The following is a 22,076-nucleotide window of genomic DNA, read 5'->3' on the forward strand; positions in this document are numbered from 1 at the left end:
AAGTGACAAAACCAATGTCAGATACATTTTTGGTGAAAAGACACCAGATTGAAGAGAGGATAAAAGGAGAACAGACAACATAAACAGCATCAGTTGAAATTAAAAAATTGCTAGTCCACAGAATATCCAGATAACACTGTTTAATAGCATTTTCCCAATATTATTTTTAGCACCACACAAGTTATCGGCTCTTACTAAGATCAACCATGTCACTTCAGTTCCTGTGAGTCCGGACACAACAACTTGTTTTCTCAATAAGGTGACACAGAGTCATCTGAGCACCAGAAATAAGAGATGTTATTGACTCGTAAATGTTCTCTAACCAATCAGAGGAGGGATCATTTTACAAAGTAGCTATGTATCAAAACAAGAGCTGAATAAGATACTTTGTAACCGTGCAATCATCACACCACACTAAAAATAAAAGATAACCCGTCGGGCTTCAAATAAAACGTCGTAAATGTGAACTATTAGACTACATGCTGGATTAAGATGAGTAAAGGCAGAAAGTGTTCTTGCATCTTCACCAATGTTTCCATCAACGTTTAAACCCAGCATCGTTTGTAGTTCCAGTGTAATTGTATTTCTGACTGTCATTCACGTCTTGTTCCTTTAGCGTCCCGACCGTGTTGCCATATAAACAAAGACAAAAACAAAAACAACAACAACCACGTCGTGTCCTCGTGAGGTTATTTTTAGTCCGTGCTGGGCTTCCTCGTGATTGCGTTCTCCCCCGACTTTACATAACGAGATCACCCAGAAAATATTTCTTAATAATTAAGTGGTTCATCAGGATTGGCAGTAGGTTTGCGTGAAATGCCGCTGGCGTGGTGTCAGCTTGTGTTTTTCCTTGAAGTAGAGGCAACCTTGCTTAGTGAAAGAAGAAGGTGCGCCAGGCAGCTGTTAAGTGATTTTGCCATTGCAGCTCAGTCTTAATCTATAACTAAAAGAGCCTTGTTAAACTGAAGAAGACCAAACCCAGAATGCATAACTTAGCTAGCAAAGTTACTCCTGCACCTACAGTAAATGTAGCCATTGCACATATGCCTGTCTCCCTCTTTTTGATTTCTGTCTCTCAATCGTTCTGCAAAAGAACATGACTAACAACTGCACCAAGGGGCTCTAATCTCTTATAAACCTGGCTTCAACACTCATTTTTCCACCCCTCCATCCATTATGCTGCAGAAAATCATTTCTGACTGAAGACGCATTAAAATCAATAGCCGTTTGATTGCCCCAGCCCTCGGCGTTTCATAATATTTCAATGCTCCTCTCTTTGTCTATTTTCAAAGGTGCACTAACACGCTGTCCTTGTGTGGATAGGAATGCAATTCATGCCCCCGAGACTCAATTCTCCATGGCCCTGTGTCTTTAGAAGTCCTATTCAGGCAAGATCGCACATGTCAGGCTGCCAGCCACAGTGCTACAGCACTGGAACAGATCCTGAAAGAGAAGCACAACAGATAGAGATGTACAGTATTAGCTTTCAATACAATGTTGTTGACTTCTCTGTTGTTTGCCTGTAGCCCTACCTCTTTCTTCGTGCTATCGCTTTATTATTAATTTATTTTGCTTTATCATAATACTCCAGAACATTATCACTTGATAAGGCAAAGAAAGATATGCACAGTTCATTTGACTGTGTTGGAAATGATACGAACCTGGGATTTGTTTGCTTGGCATGGGCGGATGCTTCATAATGACAAATTATTCAGTCTCAGTGGATAATAGGATTAATAGGGTATTGTTTGAAATCAAATAGTGCCTGCTGACAGCAAATCCAGCTTGATTGTGATGTACTCCACTTTTTAGTGCACGAGTAAACCTTACTGCTGTATATTGGAGTAAATATCTCACCCTGGACTGGTGCAGTTTAATTGAAGAAAAATGTGCGCTCTACATGATTGAATGTAGTCGGGAAAATAAGGAAGTGGTTTGGGTTTTTTTTGAGGGGTGTTACTGTATTAGTCACATCAAATTACTTTTCATCAGATCTCATTAATGCGACAAGATGTGTCTGACTGGAATTCAGTGAAAACTACCAGAAAACATCATTAAGCAGTAAACAGGGCTCATTGCTGCTTATCTTTTATCTGAGGGCTCGATAGCCTGCCATGCTCCATGGTGTACTGTTGCTTATCTGGAATATGATAATGAATAATGGGTCGAGATGATTTGCAAGAGCAGTGCACTGCTGACAAGAGCTGCATCTGTGTGTGTGTGTGTACAAATGTATACTCCTCTCATTACCACCTGTAATGGGGCCATGAATAGTTTAGTAGAACAAAGACTCACTCAAACTCTCAGACTTGAGGTCACAGCATTACTTTTGATCAATTAATTTGTTTGTGTTACATAAAAGTTTCATAAAAATGATCTCACTTTAAAACAGTTGTACCTTGGTCTACAGGATTAATTATAGATCAGTCAGTATAATCAGTATTTTGTTTCCATGACTGCTAATATTTAGGTTTCCAGACTAATTTACCAGACAAAGAAATGACCGTCGCTCCCTCTCAGGTTCCAACCACTAATCTGTAGACCTGTTTCTAATTCCTATAATATATCGAAAGACACGTTTGTTCACATTTTTCAGACAGTAGTTTCACTCATGCTGTCCATCTTGCAGGTCTGCCCAAGATGCTGGTAATCAGGAACTACTTTGGATCGCCAAGCCCCGCTTCAGGTCCAGCGCTCCACATCCAGACGGGTGACATCATTGAATTAATCTGCGCCGACATTCACAGCCCCTGGTGGCAGGTCAGAGGTCACGCTATCTCTTAATCACTCATTTTGCAGAACTGTAAAATGGACGCGCTGTGTTTAAATATTCAATTTCCCCCCCCTACTGCCGCTCCATCTAACCTTTATCCCCGCCTAATATTTCATAATGGTTTTAGAATAATATATGATAAGTCAGAGTTTGTAGCTACGTCCTGTTCATCTACTTCCTCATCGGTCAAATATATGTTTGTGGACATTTCATGAGTTATACCTGCGCTTTGCTTTTCCTTTTAGCAAATTCCATTTCTTGCTCAGGCAAGCTGTTTGTATGCGGAGAATTCTTGCTAACAAGCTTCATGGAAAAGTGAAATTCTAAGAAAGACGAAAACACCCACAAGCAATTATTCACACAACACGGAACTTCTCATAAGGAAGCGACACTCCCACACAGTTGTTTTAAGCAAGCAATTATTATTATGCGACAGCAGCACATGCGATTTAAGCCTCGCAAGAGGAGGGAAGATAAACAGTTTCTTGAAAAGTCGCAGCAGCGCCGTGTAGCAGTCACTTACTCTGTCCATGTGAAGCTGAATAAAAGTCATCATAATAATTATACAAGATGTAAGATTTTTACCTGAGGCGCTCAAAAGGGCATCTTATTGATGCAAACTATTATTGTATTTTAATCAGTTTGGAATCCAACAACTCTTACTGCGGTTCATACAAAACAGACAAAATAGATAAAGAATTCAATTAACTGTGTGTAAAAAGCCTTACTGGAGGCAGCTACGGCCTGGCAGCCAGTATGCATTCAATATCCATCACCTTTGTGGCAAACAGACCGTAATCATTTCTGTTCTGGGCTTGTGTGACAAATAGAATCGATCCCTGTAATTTCATTTCATTCAATAGCAACCATCTGTTTACTCTGTCAATGTTACCGGCTCTAAACATTATCAAACTCTTAGCAGCCATGCAGCAGAAAGCACTGCTTTATGCAAGAGCTGATACAACGTCCTGAGGTGGCAGCGATGTGACAGGCGATGACCAGAGCATTGAAAAAAATAGGCTTCGCTGCTAGTCTGCCTCCAAGGTGGGCCGCCTCAGACACCTAATTAACACCTAGGACACCCCTAAAACATCAAACTCTGATTGGTGGGGGTGACAGTCAGGAGGCAGCTGATATACAGCTTAGTGGTGCTAAAGCTGCTGGCTTGGTTATTCTTCTGCATCTATATAAATATAATACGTTCTTCTCCCTAATTCATGCATTTATGCTTTACATAGGCAGGTGGATATGCAAAATATCAACTAATGCTTCAGGTACTATAATTATTGTAAGCCTCTGTGTCGCACACAGTAAAGTGACAACGCCGCGTGCACTTTTTTTTGTTTTCTGCACGCCTGCCTTTTTAGCACCGCCTCAGGAGAATGCCACCCTGCATTTCGCTGCACACACTGACTGAGCATGTGACAAATAAAACCTTTGACTCCTTCACGCTACAGTTAACCACATATTCACTGGGTTTATTGAAGAGACACATTAAAAAATCCCCGCACGATCATTTTACATACTTAGCGCCAAAAATAATAATTTTTCATGAATGAACAAACTCGCCGTCGAGACAAAAACACGGCGTCACGACTGCGCTGTGTGAGGGAGACGGATGCACTCTGGCTTCCACAAAACTCGTGTTTATTTGGATTGCATCTCCCCAATGTTAGTAAATCAAGGCGCTGAGCTTTAAGAGTCTTCGCCATGGGAGGAATAAGGAAGTCATCCTGTTTTATTCCTCATGCCAGGAATTATTTAAACAATAGATAACTGCTGGTGTAAATTTGCACCGCTGCGTTGCAAGGCTAATTGTTCCTGAATTATAGAGATGCAGTCAGCCAGATGTATGTAACGCAATTATCTCTGTGTGGTTTCAGGGCAAAATCCTGTCAACGAAAGAGGTTGGCTTCTTTCCAAGCGATGCTGTGAAGCCTTGCCCCTGCGTAAGTAGCATTTCCTTCCAGTCCTCTTGTAGTTCTAACTCACATTTGGCTACATTTATTCACCAGGCGTGTGGAGCTAATTGGGAATTACGCTTATTTTACCTGGCAAAAGTAGAAAAACAACCCACAAGCTTCTATATTTAAAGCACGAGGAGTCCGGGTTGTTTTATGAGACATGAGCAGTTCACCACTTAATTTAAGCAAAGTACAAAATGATCTTTTAAGGAACAAGCAATGCTTCATGTTGTTCAGACTAATCCGGAGAAGGAAGGAAGGAAAAATTCCATGCATCTTCATCGACACGAGGGAACTATGAATTGTTTTGCTGGACTGTCATGTTCTGTTTGATAAAATGAAAATCAGACTCTGTTCCAGCTGCCTTAGGAACATGAGGCCTCCAGTAAATAACAAACTGTTATCATCTTATCTCAATGTTGTAAAGATAAGAAGTGCATTAAGCTGTGTTATTGAGGTTGCACAGTGGAAAAGCTTGTGTTTTATAGAGGAGCGATGCACTCGCTTTTAAACAGGCACCAAGATTTTATTGGAGTGGTTTGTCTGCGTTGTGTGTGATAAGTGTCAGCATCGTGAGAATAACAAAAACACGTGTTCGTGTTTGGTGTTTTCTTCAGGTCCCGAAGCCCGTCGATTATTCCTCTCAACCTTGGTAGGTTCACCAAACAGCCCTCCCACTTTGTGCTGTTTTCACCTTCTTTTGTCCACATGTAGTTGGAGTTTTAGTCTTTTTTACAACTGGACCTGTTTGGCTGCTGTGCTGTAGGTTTGCAGGCCCTATGGAGAGGCTGCAGGCAGAGGCGGAGCTTATCAACAGAGTCAACAGCACCTACCTGGTGCGCCATCGCAGCAGAGAGTACACAGAGTACGCCATCAGCATTAAGTAAGTCTGCTACTTTGTGCCACTAATAAAAGTTGCTACCTCAGATGCAGATTCGTGACAGAGGACAGTCAAGACTTGATTCTTGGCCCTCAAATATCAAATATCAGATCAAAGCTTTACGAATCATTGTGGAAATAAATTTTATTTCCATTAATTTTAATAAATTTTAATGTTGAGCTTGTGCAACAAATTACGTGTAATCAGAGTATGTAAAGTCAGCTGGGTATAAAACATTATTTGACTGTAGTGCCGAAACCTTGATTAATTGCTTGAATTTTACATCTTTGTATTAAATGTTATCGCTTATGAAAGCAGCTTCTAAAAAAAGTATCCACAGAAGTAAAAAATAAATAATTCCTTCATATTTTTCTGCAATTTTTGAGTGGGGAACTTTGTAGTATATAGATTTTATTGTCTCTGTTTTACATGGCAGTGTTTCTTGCCCCACTGTTGTTAGATTCCTCTGATGATGCCTTAAGCCAAACCACAGTATTGACCAATTGAACTCCCAGCTTTGCTCCATAAGTTGACAGATCGATTTATAGTCCTTTGTAAGGATGATGGGCTTTTCCTCTGAGGTTGAGTCTGTGGTTAACCACAGTGATATGTGTGAGATTTACCAAACCAGATGCCTATCATGGAGCAGCTTCTGGCTTAAGGCACATGTAATAGTATTCATTATGGTTTGACCTAAAACCCACAAAACAGCCTCAGTGGTTTATAATTAGAAGCATACAGCCATTTTAATCTTGGTAATGAGGAATTAACAAAGCCTTAGGGTGCTGGTGACCGTACTGATCTCTGTAACGTATCTCTGTGCTGTGAAAAGAGTCCCGTCATGTCCTCCTGTGGAGCCTCTGAGCTGGAATGCTTTCCTTAACAAGGAGTAAGCATGCTTCTCAGCAAGCAGTGGACACTACTTTGGACTTAATTTGAGTTTTTTTCCCCTCAAAGAAAGGAGCGCTTTCATGTTCCTTTTACGCTGAAGTCTTAATTGCATGTATGCACACAGACACTGAGCTCTGAGTAGCACAGAAAATGAATAAGACTGTTCAAGGTCATTAAAACCTCCCCATGGAGAGACGCAGGGTATAAAGAGACACGTGTGGCTATGTGGCAATGACCACTGGAAATTATTACTCTCAAATGAAAATGCCCTCTGCTGCATTTCCTGTTTGTCATTGCAGAGCTGGCACAGGATTGTTTTTGATGATTTTGTCCAAATCGCCATGAGGCCTCGGTTACGTTTGAATTAGGCTGTAGCATTGTACCCTCTTATATTCTCCAGAAATAACACACAGTTCTGCCCGCGGAGAAGAGGGTTGGGTTTTTATTTAGCTCTGTATATAAATGATAAACAAGTATTATATTGCTAAAATCTTAAAATCAATAACCACATAATTTCCTCAGGGATTAATAAAGTTTCCTGTTTCTGATTCTAAAATTTCTGAGCGCATTTTCAAACTGTTACAGGGTTATTTTTTTAACACTAACAGCTAGTACGATTGAAAATGTTTAGCTCTAGTGTGTCACTGTTTGATTTCATTGGATTTCAATTGAATTTTCATGGTTTGACAAAGACATTGAATTGTTATGTTGCTGAGACTAAGATGAAAAGCCCAATATTGTTGACGCCTGCACGCTACACATGTAGCTAAAGCTGAGCACGTTAGCCTAGCTTAGCGCAGGCTAGCATAGGATGTGTACCAGTGCTGTGTCACACTTCAGTAAGTGCGCTAAATACAGTACATGCACCATAAATAGTTACTACACAACTTCAAGTCTTTGGTGTTAGCGTAGCTTTAATAAAAGATGATACAGCAGGTTAATTATTAAGATTTGCTCTCTCTACGGTTTCATCAGTTTATAGAATAAAATCACTCTGTAAGTTCTCAAGTTTTGGTGTTTCATCTGTGTTTGCACCAAAAAAGACAATTCTAAAAATACTGAAAGAATCGCATAACCTGAAACAACCGTCATCTGATTTCATGCATTTATGCACAAAAATGTTAAATGGAGTAAAAAATCCCTGATATTGTTGTCAAAGCACCTCTAAAAATGTTTTTTTTTTATTCCTGCAGCCTTAGACCCCTATCAGCCACCCTGTTAATGCAAACACAAACATGCAGCTTTCAGTTACACACATGCGCACACTCGCTCCTGACCACCCATCATTCACATGTCACAAACCTTTGGGATCCTATGCATTACTGCGACGGCCCGGCTCTCCACGGGGGCTAGATGCCAGCCACCGATCGATGGCGGTGATCAGAGAGGGAAATTACACTCATAACTTATTCAATGGCCCACAGGTACAACAATGATGTGAAGCACATAAAGATCCTGACCAAGGAGGGCTCCTTCTACATTGCAGAGAACAAAAAGTTCAGGAGCATAGTAGTGAGTATTTTTCAGTCTTTTATTTTTTTTTAAACTTCCACCACTGCAGTTCATAAATAAATAATCCTGTTCACTTAATGAAGTGTCAAAAACCTGAATTTTATTTCAGCAATGTGCACAAAAATAGCTATGATTAGAGCCATGTTTATACTGACCCGAGGGCTTCAGCCTTATAGAGTCCAGAGCATATTGGAAAGGTTTACCATTTATGTGCCAGTTACTGAGGTTTTCAATATAATATTAAGATACTGGTTGCAAAACCAAATTTTAAAGTATATGGTTAAAGTCAACTTTTATTTGCTATAACTGGGGGAAAATAAGAATCCTCTTAAGGACATAAATGTGTTGATATGATTTCAAAATACTTGGATGTGTGTTTGAATGTGTTCAGGAGCTGATTGAGTACTACAAACATCACTCCCTGAGAGAAGGCTTTAGGAGTCTAGACACCACGCTGCAGTTTCCTTACCGAGAAACGGAGAACGCTGCTATGCACCGCTTCAACCGATCCGGTGGCAACAGTGAGTATACCGAGAATTACCTAGAATGGAAATAATGCAATAAACTAAAACATCACATTTTTTCAAATGAAAGCAGTGTGACTGGACCCCAATACATCCTTCATGTTAAAGGCCATCGCAGTCAGAGAGGAGCTAAAGTAAAAATATGATAGTTGTTTGCTTTTGTTTGTCCAGTGGAGACTCCCTCTCAATCGGAGCCTAGTGGCTCTCAGTGTTTTCATTAGCAGATTGTCTATGGATCTTTAATTTCCTTGCATTTGAGGGACGACAGCAATCATCATACTAAACAGAGCAAATATGGCCATGAATGGTAAATAGACTGATTCTTATAGAGCGCTTTTCTACTCTCCCGGAGTACTCAAAGCATTCTATACAACATGCCTCATTCAGCCATTCACACCCACTCATACAAGCACTTCTAAACTCAAGTGCAACCTAAACTACATTCACACACATTCACACTCCGATGAATGCATCGGAGGGCAACTCGGGGTTAGTATCTTGCCCAAGGATATTTGGCATGCAGACTGGGGAAGCCAAGGATCGAACCACCAACCTTCCGATCAGTAGCTGATCTGCTCCACCACCTGAGCCACAGCTACCCAGAAGCAATGGTTGCCTAGTTTTTGCGTCAAAGCAGACTTTAACAGTTGGTTAACCAAAATAGTTAGCAATTAAGTAATTTCATGTGCAGCCATGACTTTTTAAGTCTGAGACATCTGACGGCAGTACATGCCGTCAGCTCACCAGCATCAGTGGACTCACACTGAAGTCAGTCATTCTTTTGATTGTTAAGTTTTTGTTTCATCCGGCAACACGCTACTATTGCTGTTTCTGCCGATTTCCCGCCATCTCTGCTCTTGTTTTCTCTTCTATTTTCTCATCTGTCATCCTTCACAGCTCTGTTACACACTGCTTCAATTCACACAGGAGGATCTTTTAAGCCCTGAAAGAACTGGATGGCTCTTTAACAACTGTTATAAACAGCCCAGTCTCCTGACTTTAATTGTTTTTGACTCGGCTGTCAAACGGTGGTTGGCGAGTCTACTAAGCATGTCATTAGATTTGATAACAGTCTCTGGCCGATTGCTGAAGATCAAATCAATTTGAATGCCAGGGGAAAAGGGGGGAAACCAGTTAGAACTCTAAACAAGTTTGCACTATTAATCTGACTTAAGGTTAAATGGAATCTATTTCTCGTCACTTTTTAAATCTGTGTTATTTTGGATGATCTATTTAAGAAAAAATGTATGTTTCACAATTTAAATTCAGTACAATTCAGTTTTGATTATCTAGCACCAAATCACAGGTGTAAGGTAAAGACTCAAATATAACCTCAATATAAGAAAGCACTTGGCAATGGCGGGAAGGAAAAGCTCCCTTTTAGCAGGAAGAAACGCGCAGCAGAACAAGGCTTATGGAGGGGCGGCCATCAGAGGGGAAAGATGACAGAAAAAGGAGAGCACATGGAAACAGGACAAAACAAAAACTACAGGAGAAAATTTTATCACATGCTGCGGTGATGAATAAACACTAGGGGAGTGAAAAGAGGCAAGTGGAAAGGAGAGACTCGGTTTATCAAAGGAAGTCCTGCAGCAGTCTGAGCATCATAACTAAGAGAGGGTTCAGGGTCACCTGAGCCAGCCTTAACTATAAGCTTTATCAAAAAGGAAACTTTTAAGTCTAATCATAAAAGTAGAGAGTGTCTGTCTCCTGAATCCAAACTAGGAAGCTGAAGTCTCTGCCTCTACCTTTACTTTAAGAACTCTGGAAACTCTACAAACCACAAGTTAAGCCTGTAGTCTGAGAGCAAAGTGGTACTATGAGGTCATCAAGACATAAAATGTTGCAGAAGTTAAAACAGTGTCAGTATAGATGCTAATTTTAGTCCACGAAGGACTTCTGTAGCTGATTCTGTATATTTTTTTAAACAATTTGAACATGTAACGTGCGTTATATAATATGATATAATATTAGGACTTTTATTTTTATTATTATTTTTTTTTTTACCCTAATCTATTCGTTATTTTAAGAGTAGAAAAGATTTTTAAAAAATGCTGATAATAAGATAGCATTTTACATGGGAGTAATTGTATCGAACGTGGGATATTTCACATCATTTCACATGCCAGGCAGCCGGAAACCTTTAAGCATCCTCACCGAAGACGATGTAAGCAGCAGGATTTCTTTTTCTACCCGTGTCATAATGAAAAAACGTGTGACATCTCAAGACAAAGCAGCTGTTGACAGCAACACTTCTGATAGGTTTGGGACTGTACAAGAACACAATGATGATTAAGATTATTTATGTATGCAGCCGCTGCTTTGATTTATAATGAATGAATAAAGGAGAATGCAGTATCCGATAACACGGTTTCTTCTTTGTAATTTAACAATTCGGTTCGACTCAGTTTTATTTATATAGAGCCAATTCACAGCAACAGCGCATTTATATTGTAAGGTAAAGGTCACACAACATTAGGAAGAAACCCCATCATATAGCCTCCTATGAGCAAGCACTTGGCAACAGTGGTAAGGAAAAACTCCCTTTAAACAGGAAGAAACTTCAAGCAGGCGTGGGGTTTGTAACTGTGAAGAAATGTGTTTTTAGACAAAGACAAACAAAAACAAACAAGCTTTTGTTGTGGGAAAAGCTGGCATGCATAAATCCCTTTATCTTTGACTAGAAATGGGAAAAATTCATTATCTGGGGTTTAAATCCACTCAGTTAACTGTTTGCAATCTTCAAACTGAAGTAGAGAGTGATCCTTGCCTTAAAAACCATAAATGTTTACCCCACGCAAGAAGAAACATAAATATTAAGCTCAGCACGCCAGGCAAAGCACCACTGCCCATTGACTGCTAAATGGAAAATCAACCAAGTGATCACAGTCAGTGGTAAAATGATGATTTCATTTGATGCCTGCATGCCGCTGCGTGCTTTGGAGAAGTCCCTGGCTTGCAGACGATCACGTTTCAAGCGGCAGAAATGTGAACAGATTGTACTGAGCTGTTTGGTTGTTCTAAAGCGGGGCCTGTTGTTCAAACTCAGCATCAAGACACAAGTTGAGACAGCTCCAATCCAAATTTGTTTTGGAGGGTTGTTGTGGTGTGCCCCTCTGTCTTGTAGGCAGCCTGCTCCCAGTGTGCAGACTTCATTTTTCTCGCTTTCACTTTTAAACGACTCATGTTTTGATTTCTACTTTCCCAAAGCACTGCTGGAAATCTCCCAATTAACGTTTGTGCTTTGTTTTTGTCGACTGCTTCGTAGTTAGAGAAACTGATTGATTGATATTTCCTTTTTTGCCCGTCGTTACAAAGGAAGAGATACTGGCGTTTAGTTAACTGAAATGTATCCGTGGTGTGCAGGTTTCTAACTCTCATCCTCATCTTGTGGGAAGCTGCAGCGTGTATGTGTGTGTGTGTGTGTGTGTGTGTGTGTGTGTGTGTGTGTGTGTGTGTGTGTGTGTGAGTGAGTGCGCTGTCGGTCTTCCTCCCCTCTATTATTCACCCGGCTCACATTGTGCATTCCGGTGTGGTCCACAAATCAGATTGTGCAAAAATGAAGCATGTAAGATGCAGCTGGTGTTTCGGTGGCCGTTTGAAGTGGAGCGCGATCCCTCTTCATATTGCTCGTACCTAGACACCATTAGGGGTTGCTGAGCTGTCTCTCAGTGCGCTGATTAGTATTCATTTTAAAAACCACTAGAGCCCTGCTCCTCTTACAGCATATCAATAACCCAGGCCAGTTAACTTGCCAGCAGTATTGTTGGGAGCAGCACATTTTTCATAAAGTTTGGGCATTTATCAGTCATTGCGGGGATTAGATTTTCTATTCCCACTGGCTGAAATGTAGGCTCCTGTGCAGAGGTGGCTTTAGAAACCCGAATGAGGGGTAGACTGGGGGCACGCTTTTAAAAGAACGGCGGCGGATTTGAAAAATGAGCAGAAGACTTGAATTTAAAGTGCTCGTTCTGTTCTCGGAAATAATGAACTGTGCATTGGTCATAATTACTTACTGTATGACATACACTATATTGCCAAAAGCATTCACTCCCCCAACCAAATCACTGAATTCAGGTATTCCAGTCACCTCCATGGACACAGATGTGTAAAGTCAAGCACCAGGGCATGCAGACTGCTTCTACAAACATTTGTGAAAGAGTGGGTCTCTCTCAGGAGCTCAGAGAATTCCAGGATGGCCAGTTGTAATATTTCATCACTACTAAATATTCCACAGTCAGCCGTTAGCAGTATTATAACAACTCAGCCGTGAAAGTGGTAGGCCATGTAACAGGGTGAGCAGGGTGAGTGGATGCTGAGGCGCGTAGTGGACAGAGGTCACCAACGTTCTGCAGACCTCCAAACTTCATGAGGCCTTCAGATTAGCTCAAGAACAGAGCATAGAGAGCTTCAGTGCAGAAGTGCTTTCTGGATGCATCAGAGAGCAACTTGGGGTGGTTGGTCTCTTACCCAAGGATATTTGGCATGCAGAAAAGGCAGCCAGGAATTGAACCACCAACCTTCCGATCAGTAGACCTGCTCTAAATCCTGAGCAACAGCCACCCCGCTCATAAGAGTATGACACAGCTCCATTTAGGCGAGGTTTGTGTCATTTCAGGATTCATGTATGATCATTTTGGTTGTTCTGGATGTTGTTGAATTGCAACACTGCACTCTGCATACTATATGTATGTGGAATACGTTTTCCATGATCCTTTCTTTTTTGGTTGTTTTGTTCACCACAGTTTAACTTTTCTGGACTAAAATAATCGCTGGCATCTGTTTAAGTCGACTACATTTATTCTCTGCGGTCTGTTTCTGTACTTTAGCAACACAACTGAGCAAAAAAGAACCCTTTTCATTGTTAGCATTTTACCCTGACTGTTGTCATGCCAAACTTTCTCTGCTTCTTTAGTTACGTTCCAAAATAACCCACGAACACCAAGGTGCTAATACTGTCAGGGTTAGAGGTTCTATTTCCCACAGCAAGGCAGTGACACTGCCAACTCTCAGACATTACTGGAACAGGATCAGTTTCTGTAGCTGCCTCCTCTGCCAATAGGAGACAGACTGGAAGACAGACGGAAATACAAATGCAGTGGTTCTCTGGTGGGTTGTTTTTCAAGCTGTACGCCGAGATAAAGGCACAGTTAGTCTTTGTAAAGAAGAATCTGCGACATTTTCAGGTTCAGAAACAGCCTGCACAAAAGCAATTAGAGCACCCTCGAAAAATCCTGTAATAGTGGAATGTGAAATAAAGAAACGGGGTACATTACCGTGTTTTTTGAGCATCTGCAAGTCGGGGGGAATATTACAGCTACGTCTCCAACTGTGCAAAAATCCCCCTTCGCGCTGTAATTGTGAGTAGACTGCATGTTCTTCTCAATTAAATGCAATAAAGCGAAGATGTCATCCCTCATTAGCGAGGCAGAAGTCCTTTTAGCAAAGTGGAACAAGATATGTCATTGCTTAGTGTCTCAACAACATTTTAGGAGCAGTGCACATTTTTAGGACCTTCAGTGTTTCCTTTAATTCAGCGATGGCAATTAGATAAAGACCCTCTTCTCGCTTTTGCACATTCATAACGGCCGTTTGATAGCTTGTTACTGTGTTTTCTATTCCATATCAAGTGACTGTAGAAGATTTTTGAACGTGAGAGGCTTTTAGAATTCAAAATTGTCACCTTTAGTCATCGACAAATTGCTGCAGGTTTTGATGCATGTTACGGTTTGATCTCATATTTGAGTTTGGGAGAAAAAAGATTAGAATTATAATTATAGTTCCAAAAACACAGTAAATACTTTTAGGGGCACAAATTAATTAACCACCGAACATCAGTGAAAGAGCTGCTTCCAGTGGCTGTGTAGATAAGTCTCACTGGCTCTCCCCCTGTGCCTGTCATCATTTATTTTTCATCAAACTGCGACTGTGTGTTTTTTTGTTTTTTTTAAATACCTCTGAAAAGAAAGATCAAAATTTTTTTACAAAACATGCTTTTTTTTCCTTCTCCTTTGCTTCTCTCTCCTTCCATCCCTACCCATTCCTGCCCTCCTCTTCCCCGTCTTGCATCTCTCCACCCCCCTGCCTGGCCTGCACTGCCTCCGCCCTGCCATAGCCCCATTGCTCTGCGGCCTCTCTCTTCTAACTCCTGCCGGCTACAGCTTTGTACCTCCTTCCTCTGCTCCCTTCTGGTCAGGTACAGGTATTGGTTCTCTCTCTCTCTCCCTGTCTTTGCCTGTCACTATAACACTGGGTCTCTTTCTCTCTTCACCTCGCCTGTTGATGGCTGCTCGGGAATGCTGGCTGTCCGTTTGCGTCACTGCATGAAAATCTGGGCCTTTTCCATCTTTTATGTAGCTTCTCACTGAACCGTCTCACCTCTTATGTAGTTTTGCGCACATACATGCCATTCTGTACAAATTGCATGTTTGTACGATGTGTGTCCACATTTTTGCATGTGCCTGCTTGTGTGTGTGTGTGTGTGTGAGGTGCACCTTTAAGAAAAAGAGTAGAGTGTGTGAGATGTTTTCCACAGTTGGTATGTGGCTGGGTTTTGTGTGTGCTTGTCCAGGTCTGTCTGTCAAACTAAAGGTGGAAGTGTCCAAATACACAGAGCTCCTCTATATTAGATATTCTATCCCTACGGCCAGCTTGTAGAGGTCTGACATTCCATTTCCACATGTCAGCTTTGCCCAGTCGGACCACCGGTCAGCGTCTGAAAGGGAAGAGAGCCGGCAGGGTGGGATGGAGCTAGCTAGCCTGCTCCACATGTGTCTCTCACACCGCTGTCTGCTCAACAGGAGACATGTAGTCTAACACAGACTGCTGTCAGAACCCTGCTAAAGCTAAAGCTATGGCTCTAAAGCTATGCACAGCTCTTACACTCAGAGTAGTGAGTTTGTACAAAGTCGCCAGAAGTCAAATTACCTGGCTGAAATTCCAGCTTGATGTACAAAATTGGCAGTTTTTTACATAAAATAGTTCCTTTTGTTCATACTAGATTCTAGCTAGTTTTATGAAGAACAGCTGGCTGAATTTGGCTGCGTAATTAAAACTTTTCCTTCATTATATTTGCTCTGTGGTTTTATTTTCTTGAATACTTTAGATGAAAGGATCAGAGACGCTGGAATTTTATTGACACTGTGTGTGTGGGGGGGCGGGGGGGCGGTGAAGGTCCTTTCTATCTTTGTGTGAAAGGAAGAAAAATAAAATTGGTGACCAAAAAGAAACCTGTAGGTGTCAAAGTTAGACGTGTGAAACTCCAGGCTTCTCCACCTCTCTGTCCGTATGAGCGTCTACATGTTGCAACCGATGTGTTTGAACTCGTCGTCAGCATAAACCGTGGATGAGCACATTCTCTCTTTTTTGTCCTGTTTTGCATCCCCGTCATTTTCTTTTCTCTTCCTGCAGTGTTTACCCCCAAAGTGATTGGTGTGGCAATAGCGCGGTACGACTTCAGCTCACGCGACACCCGGGAGCTCTCTCTGCAGGAGGGAGACGTGGTTAAGATCTACACCAAGTCGGGAGCTAATGGCTGGTGGAGGGGCGAGGTCAACGGCAGGGTGAGTGGAAACCTTAAGGTGCTCAATGGCAAATTGTGGGAGGGGGGGCTTGGTTTTGCCTTCCAGGATATCATCTTTTTCTAAAAATCCCCAAAAATCTCCATGTTGGTGGGCAGCATGCCATTATTCTCCTTTAAAAACAATCAACCTTGATATAAAGTACGTATCTGTCAGTATTGTATTCGCGCTTACATTCAGCTATGTTTAATCAAGGCACAGAAGTTTGTATTAGCAGTCTTCACTCTGAAATGATTCTAGCTGCTAAATTCTTAAATCCAATTTTGGGTAGCAGTAAAAGCGGGCGTTTTGCAGAAGAAAAATTTGGCAGATATTTTTGTCTGTGGGTACCTGGAAGGGGCTGTTCAGACTCAGTCTATTTTTTCATTAGTCAGTTGTGTGCAGTATTTATGTTTCCACATATCCTGTTGGAAGGATTCATTTGCTGCTCTTACATCACTTAAATGCATACGTTTTCCCAATGCCAGGAGCGCTCTCTAATCAGGTGTTAAATTCTGAGCGAAAAGGCAGGAAATCTGTGCGTCGACTCCCACTCGTGGCTGGAGTTTAGCTCGGCGGCGAGCGGCGTGCTTGTGTGTAAATGATGTGTTTCTGCTGCGAGTGTGAAGTGAACAGCTGCAGTAAATGGAGCTTTTCACTTTTACTAAGCCTGATGTGTGCACTGATGCCACTCTTAAAAAAACTAAGGAGGGGGAGAAGAGTCTGTGAAGTGCTGCTAGTGTCTCTTTAGGGCAAACAGCCAGTAAAAACAGTTGGTATTACTTTTGTTGGCTCTTTCTATTTAAAATTCTAATATATCAGTACAATAATATCACATCATTAAAGCAATACAACAGTTTTTGTTAATTTTACCAAGTTGCTATTGGCCAATCAGTATCTGCATGTATCTCGTCTGGCATGTGCTGATTTAAACAATTTTTCTGAGCTTAATGCAGATAAATACGCTATAAAGTTTCTTTAAAGTCAGTTACCCCATTATTTTTTCCCTTTGCCACTGACCTACTGTAGACAGATATGTAAAATGATCAGTTGATTATGTGTGGTTTTATGACATGTCATGGGTGTTGACTCACAGTTTAACTACACTTCTCAAAAAATGAAGGAAACCATCACAATAGCACTAAAACAGGAGGATGTAAACACAGACCAGACCTGTGGCGTTTAAAGACGAGGATGACCGTGACAGAAACACTTGATCAGCTCAGTATAACACAAGGCCAAGTGAACACAGCTGCACTGGAGAGGAAACGCCCAAAAAACGGAATGGTTTTGGAAGTGGTGACGACAAACCGTGGCTTTGTCCTTATCCCTTCTGACTGTTTTTCCCTAGTTTTGCTTTTTGTTAGATTCGTAACTGACGGCGTTTGATGGTACTTGCAAACCATTCAGGTTGTACTGGTAGTCCAGCTCCTCCAAGATGGTGCATCCATATGTGCTTTTGTTAAAAATGTTTGCTGTGCTTTCCAGCACACACTCATCAGCATGGAGGAGATACGAGGAGGTGGGCATTAAATGAGGAGAGCTGGACAGGGCAGTAGAAAGGCATCAAAGCAGCAGCAACAGCTCTTTCTGGGTCCTGGTTACATCTGCAAAGTGTCTGAAGTAGCAACAGCTAAAGCAGACTGAGAAAATGATGACTGATGGCGACATTCGACCCCTGTCTGGTTACTAATCTCAGTCTCTTTTCCCCCCTCAGGTGGGCTGGTTTCCATCCACATATGTTGAAGAGTGCGAGGAGTGAAAGGGCCCACGTGAGGGAAAAAAGAGGAAGATAAAAGAAGAAGGGCAGCGGTGGAGTAAGCAAACCGATCTCATGACAGTGACTGAGTGAGCTTTTGCACCCCCGTCTGCTCCCGCGTTACTTTTCAGAGTGAAGCAGACGGCTTCGCTCACCTCCACGGTGCCCTGTTGCCTAAAACCATCCTGGAAGCCTTTGGGAGAGGAAAGGGCTATAGTACGCTGCAGATGCAGAGATGCACAGTCATTTCTGCTTGACTCTGTGTGGCTAAGCGACTCCACCGACTAGCAGCTTGCCTGTCAGCGGGGCACAGGTCTTCGCCAGACACCCCCCACCCCCTCGCCCTCCACCTCTCCCCCTCACTTCATCCGTCCATCCATAATTCATCCTCCACTTCCTTCCTCCCTGCCCTAGCCAGCCGCAGCACCACAACTCCCACCTGTTTCCGCTTGCCAAGTCGGCCGTTGCCTGAACTGTCAGCAGCAGATACTCAAACGCCGCTCTTCCATTCATCCGCTCATCCATTCATCCATCTACACACACCCCCCCCTTATCGCTCCGTGTGGGAATAGAGTCATCTGAGAGTTGGGAGACACTTCAGTTTTTCTTTTTTTCCCCTTTCATCCTCATGTCTGAAGGGATTTCAGTCAGTTTTGACCTTGCCTGCCTGTTTTTTTCCACTAATGCAGGTGGATATTGATGACTTGATGACCCAGATTCATACACACACACGCGCGCGCGCAACCCACCTCTCCTCTCCCTTCAGATTATTATCGCCGCACACTTGCACACGCACTCTTCCAGGAGATGTAAGAGAGGGATGGTGTCGGATAGCATCGCTGCACAGTGCCAGCAATTGATCGCTGTTGTTCCTATTTTCCTTCCACCTCCTACATTCTTTATCTCCAGACCAGCCTCTCATGTTTTTTAGTTGTCTTGGCCGTTAGCGATCCCCACGCTCTTATCGGTGGCAGCTCTGTCAACAAGAGCCCATCCGCCAAGGGTTTATCTTATTGGAGGCATTAGCGGCTCGTCGGGGGTGGTGGTGGTGGTGGAAGGGGGAGGGAACAAACCACACTACCTGGAAGCCACCTGCTACCTTAGCACTGAACGGCAGAAAAGAAAAGCACATACACAGCCCCTGCCTTGTTCTTCCCCAGTTTATCGTCTCATCGTTTCTTAGCATGTTTTGAGCTGTTGTTCCAGTTTCATCGTGTGCAGGTTTGATAAACACGGCTGATTACGTTCCAGAGGCTGCACTGGTCGACCAGGAGAGGCTATACTACCACCGACACCTGTCTCACAGAAATGGACTAGAAAAAATATATAAAAAATATATATTTTAAGTAGTCTAGAAGGACTAACGTCATCTTTTAGAAACCTTTCTGTCACGCTTATATCTGCCTTCCCCCACCGCCCTCACCCCGGTTGTGCACAATGCCTCCTTAGTAAAAGTAAAAGCGGATTTTCCCACATTTGAAGGAATAAAAACCTTCACAGGGACGCAAGCTGTGCACGCTTTTAATGTTAACATCAACGGCAGAAAGGAGAAAGGTGCCAGAGGACACAGATCCAACATAGTGATCATGCACACTGGACATGGAGGACTCCTCAGTAGCTGGCTTTGTGTAGCTTTGTTTAGCAATGATATATTTGTTGGCTGTAACCTCAAATCATATCTTTTTTCTATTTTTCAATGTGTACATACTGAAACTTTTATTTAATCGATGGTTGGTGATGTCTTTCCTCACAGTCGCCCTGTCATAGAGCAGTCCACATCGCATGTATTATGTAAGGATGGTCAAAACACTACTTTGAACTAGTCCTTTAATGTCTAGTAAGTTGTTGTTTGTCTGCATTTCTTCGCTTTTCCTTCTTTTTTTTTAACCATGCAGTTCAGCTAAAATATGATCGCATTTGTCATTGGAGCACACTGCAGGGAAGCTTAAGGAGCAGCTTAAGTGGAAACTATGGTGAAATTCTCTTGTAGACGTTGAGTTTTCAGAGTTTGTATTGATTTGACGAGATGAAAGAAACCATCGCTCTTCAGTTGCCTCGAGAATCAGCCCGCAGGGCAATCCTTCCAGTCAGAGCTAGCCCTTCCACTGTCACGTCTGCACTGCGGTGATGCCACTGAGGATCATATTTTCTGAATTTAAGTAACGATTTATTATGAAGCAAGGCATTTATATACGCTTAATGGGGCCATTATAGTTGAAAGTCATTAATAACTCCTTGTCATCGCCGTCTCTCCACGCCTTTTATGATATGTAGGAGAAATGTGTTTTATATGCAGACGTTTTCTTAAAGAACTAGACCGAAGGATCGCGTTGTCATATGTTTGTGCCGTCTCCCTGCCTACCCAACACACTTTCCTCTGCTCATCACCAGTGTCATTAAGTGACCACTAGATGGAAGCATTTTAAACACAGCCTAGCAGCCACTTCTCACTCTGCAAAAGTTTGGGCATGACATCATCTGATTAGGAGGTGAACGATATTAAAGGAAACAGCTGGCAGCAGGCTCAGACGTGCTGCTGCGAGCGTGAGAAACAGAGGAAGCTCTGAAAGACAAGCCCAAAGTATCAAAGTACAAAAGGAGGGTTTTTTAAAACTGCTCCTTGGGCAGATACCACCATGACTTTTATTTTTTATTTTTTTGACGTGTATTGATCATTTCTGATGTTCGAGAAACTTCTCGTCAAGTAAGAGCCTTCAGGACCTCCTGCTTTCCAGCGCGACTGCTGTCTCCGAACAGTCAAACATGAGATTTGTAACATCTTTAAGAAATCGGAGAGTGAGAGAGAGAGTTGTGCTGCAGAAGGAGCACACCTCTCTCCCGTCTGGGGAGAACTGGAGAGCTGGAGTGGGCTCCTCTAATCGCAGACTCTGGTAATCCACTCCTGCTCTCCCTCCTCCACCCAGATGAACTCTGACAGCGGGGCCATTTACAGCTGCAGGCTTTCCTCTCCTCCAAGTGTGCCTCCAGATTTTTTCTTTTCTTTTTTTTGTGGGCAGGAGGGACGGGAGGAAGGCTCAAGGGTATCTGTGATCTAATCATTACACCATCTCCTCACCTCAGCGACCCTGCTGCATCCATCACTCTGTCGGCTCCCCTCTCTCTTGCTCTATCTCACCGCGTCACTCCCCTCCTCTCTCTCCCACTCGCTCTTTACTGCTCTCTTTCCCCATCTATCTTTCATCCAATCTCCGTCTCCTCTGTTTCTCTCTGTATTCAGTCCCTCAACCCGACGCTCTGTAGGCCGTGACCGCCGCTGTGTGTTGGTGGGAGGAGAATCGGAGATTCTGTATTACCGGGCGAGGAGGCAGAGAGGCTCAATCGGAAAACAAGCCCAGCAAAATGAGGACTAGTTTAATTTTACCGCAAATTAATAGGCTGGGAGAAATGATGCCAGTTAGAGAATGAATTAGAGTTTACTCTCGCTATTGTGATCCCCTTGTTGTATGCACAGATTATTTCCGTATGCAGAGGCACATCCCACGTGGGAAAATCATTTTGACTGAATTCAGGGCTGTGTTGTTGTATTAACCTGAAACACAACTCAAATATGAAGAAAACATGGATTTTTTTTTTTCTTCCTTCTGTTTTTTTTTTTTTAGTCAGTACTTCCTGTGGACTAAAGTTTGCATTGTCTGTGTTCATGCTTTTGTTATTTCAATGAAGCCAAAGATGTATGCTGTACTTACTGTTTTGTCTCATAACCACGGTACCCAACCGCTGTGGCCTAACTCTAAAACTGTGCAATCCTGAGTGTGTAGCATATCCCTGTATTGTTGCTGTATTATACTGTAAATGATGTACATAGCACATAATAAAGATATACAGTACACAGCTTCTTCTGATGCACTTGTATTTCATGTCTTTTTTAATAGATTTTTCTTAATTTTGAGAGATTGTAGTTTGAGTGTCAAGCCCTGGAGCTGAAACAACACAAATGCCAAAAATGGCAGTTCCTCAAATGTCCACATGAGGCTGACTCTAAAAGTGAGTCAAATCCAATTGATCCCCACTGTTAAAATGCACATTTTTACAGCACAAATAAAGATGTTTAAAGTCTGATTAAAAATATATTTTTATATCTATTGCATATTTACACCATGACAGCTTTATAGGGGTTGAATTTTTATATATGTCACTATATATTTAATTTGAATTAAGCCTTAAAGTATGCATTATGTGAGGCGTGGTTTCTT

The 22,076-nt window shown here is 42.2% G+C and overlaps 1 protein-coding gene across 3 annotated transcripts in view; it reads left to right on the top strand.

The window, feature by feature from the left end:
• Positions 1-21,725, top strand: part of vav3a (vav guanine nucleotide exchange factor 3a) — a 94,243-nt gene extending 72,518 nt beyond the window's left edge. The window contains exons 20-28 of one of the 3 annotated variants that reach the window (XM_084938931.1): positions 2,630-2,760; positions 4,657-4,722; positions 5,355-5,389; positions 5,504-5,620; positions 7,933-8,020; positions 8,412-8,541; positions 14,660-14,746; positions 15,955-16,106; positions 17,821-21,725. In XM_084938931.1, coding sequence (XP_084795057.1) covers positions 2,630-2,760; positions 4,657-4,722; positions 5,355-5,389; positions 5,504-5,620; positions 7,933-8,020; positions 8,412-8,541; positions 14,660-14,746; positions 15,955-16,106; positions 17,821-17,865 — 851 coding nt within the window. In that variant the 3' untranslated portion in view covers positions 17,866-21,725. The remainder of the gene's footprint in view (positions 1-2,629; positions 2,761-4,656; positions 4,723-5,354; positions 5,390-5,503; positions 5,621-7,932; positions 8,021-8,411; positions 8,542-14,659; positions 14,747-15,954; positions 16,107-17,820) is intronic. The other 2 variants (XM_084938932.1, XM_084938933.1) reach the window with 2 other exon arrangements.
• The last annotated feature ends 351 nt before the right edge of the window (positions 21,726-22,076 follow it).

Source organism: Perissodus microlepis, chromosome 9, assembly GCF_051167445.1.
Source record: "Perissodus microlepis isolate ML-2025 ecotype Zambia chromosome 9, ASM5116744v1, whole genome shotgun sequence".
Lineage (NCBI taxonomy): Eukaryota > Metazoa > Chordata > Actinopteri > Cichliformes > Cichlidae > Perissodus > Perissodus microlepis.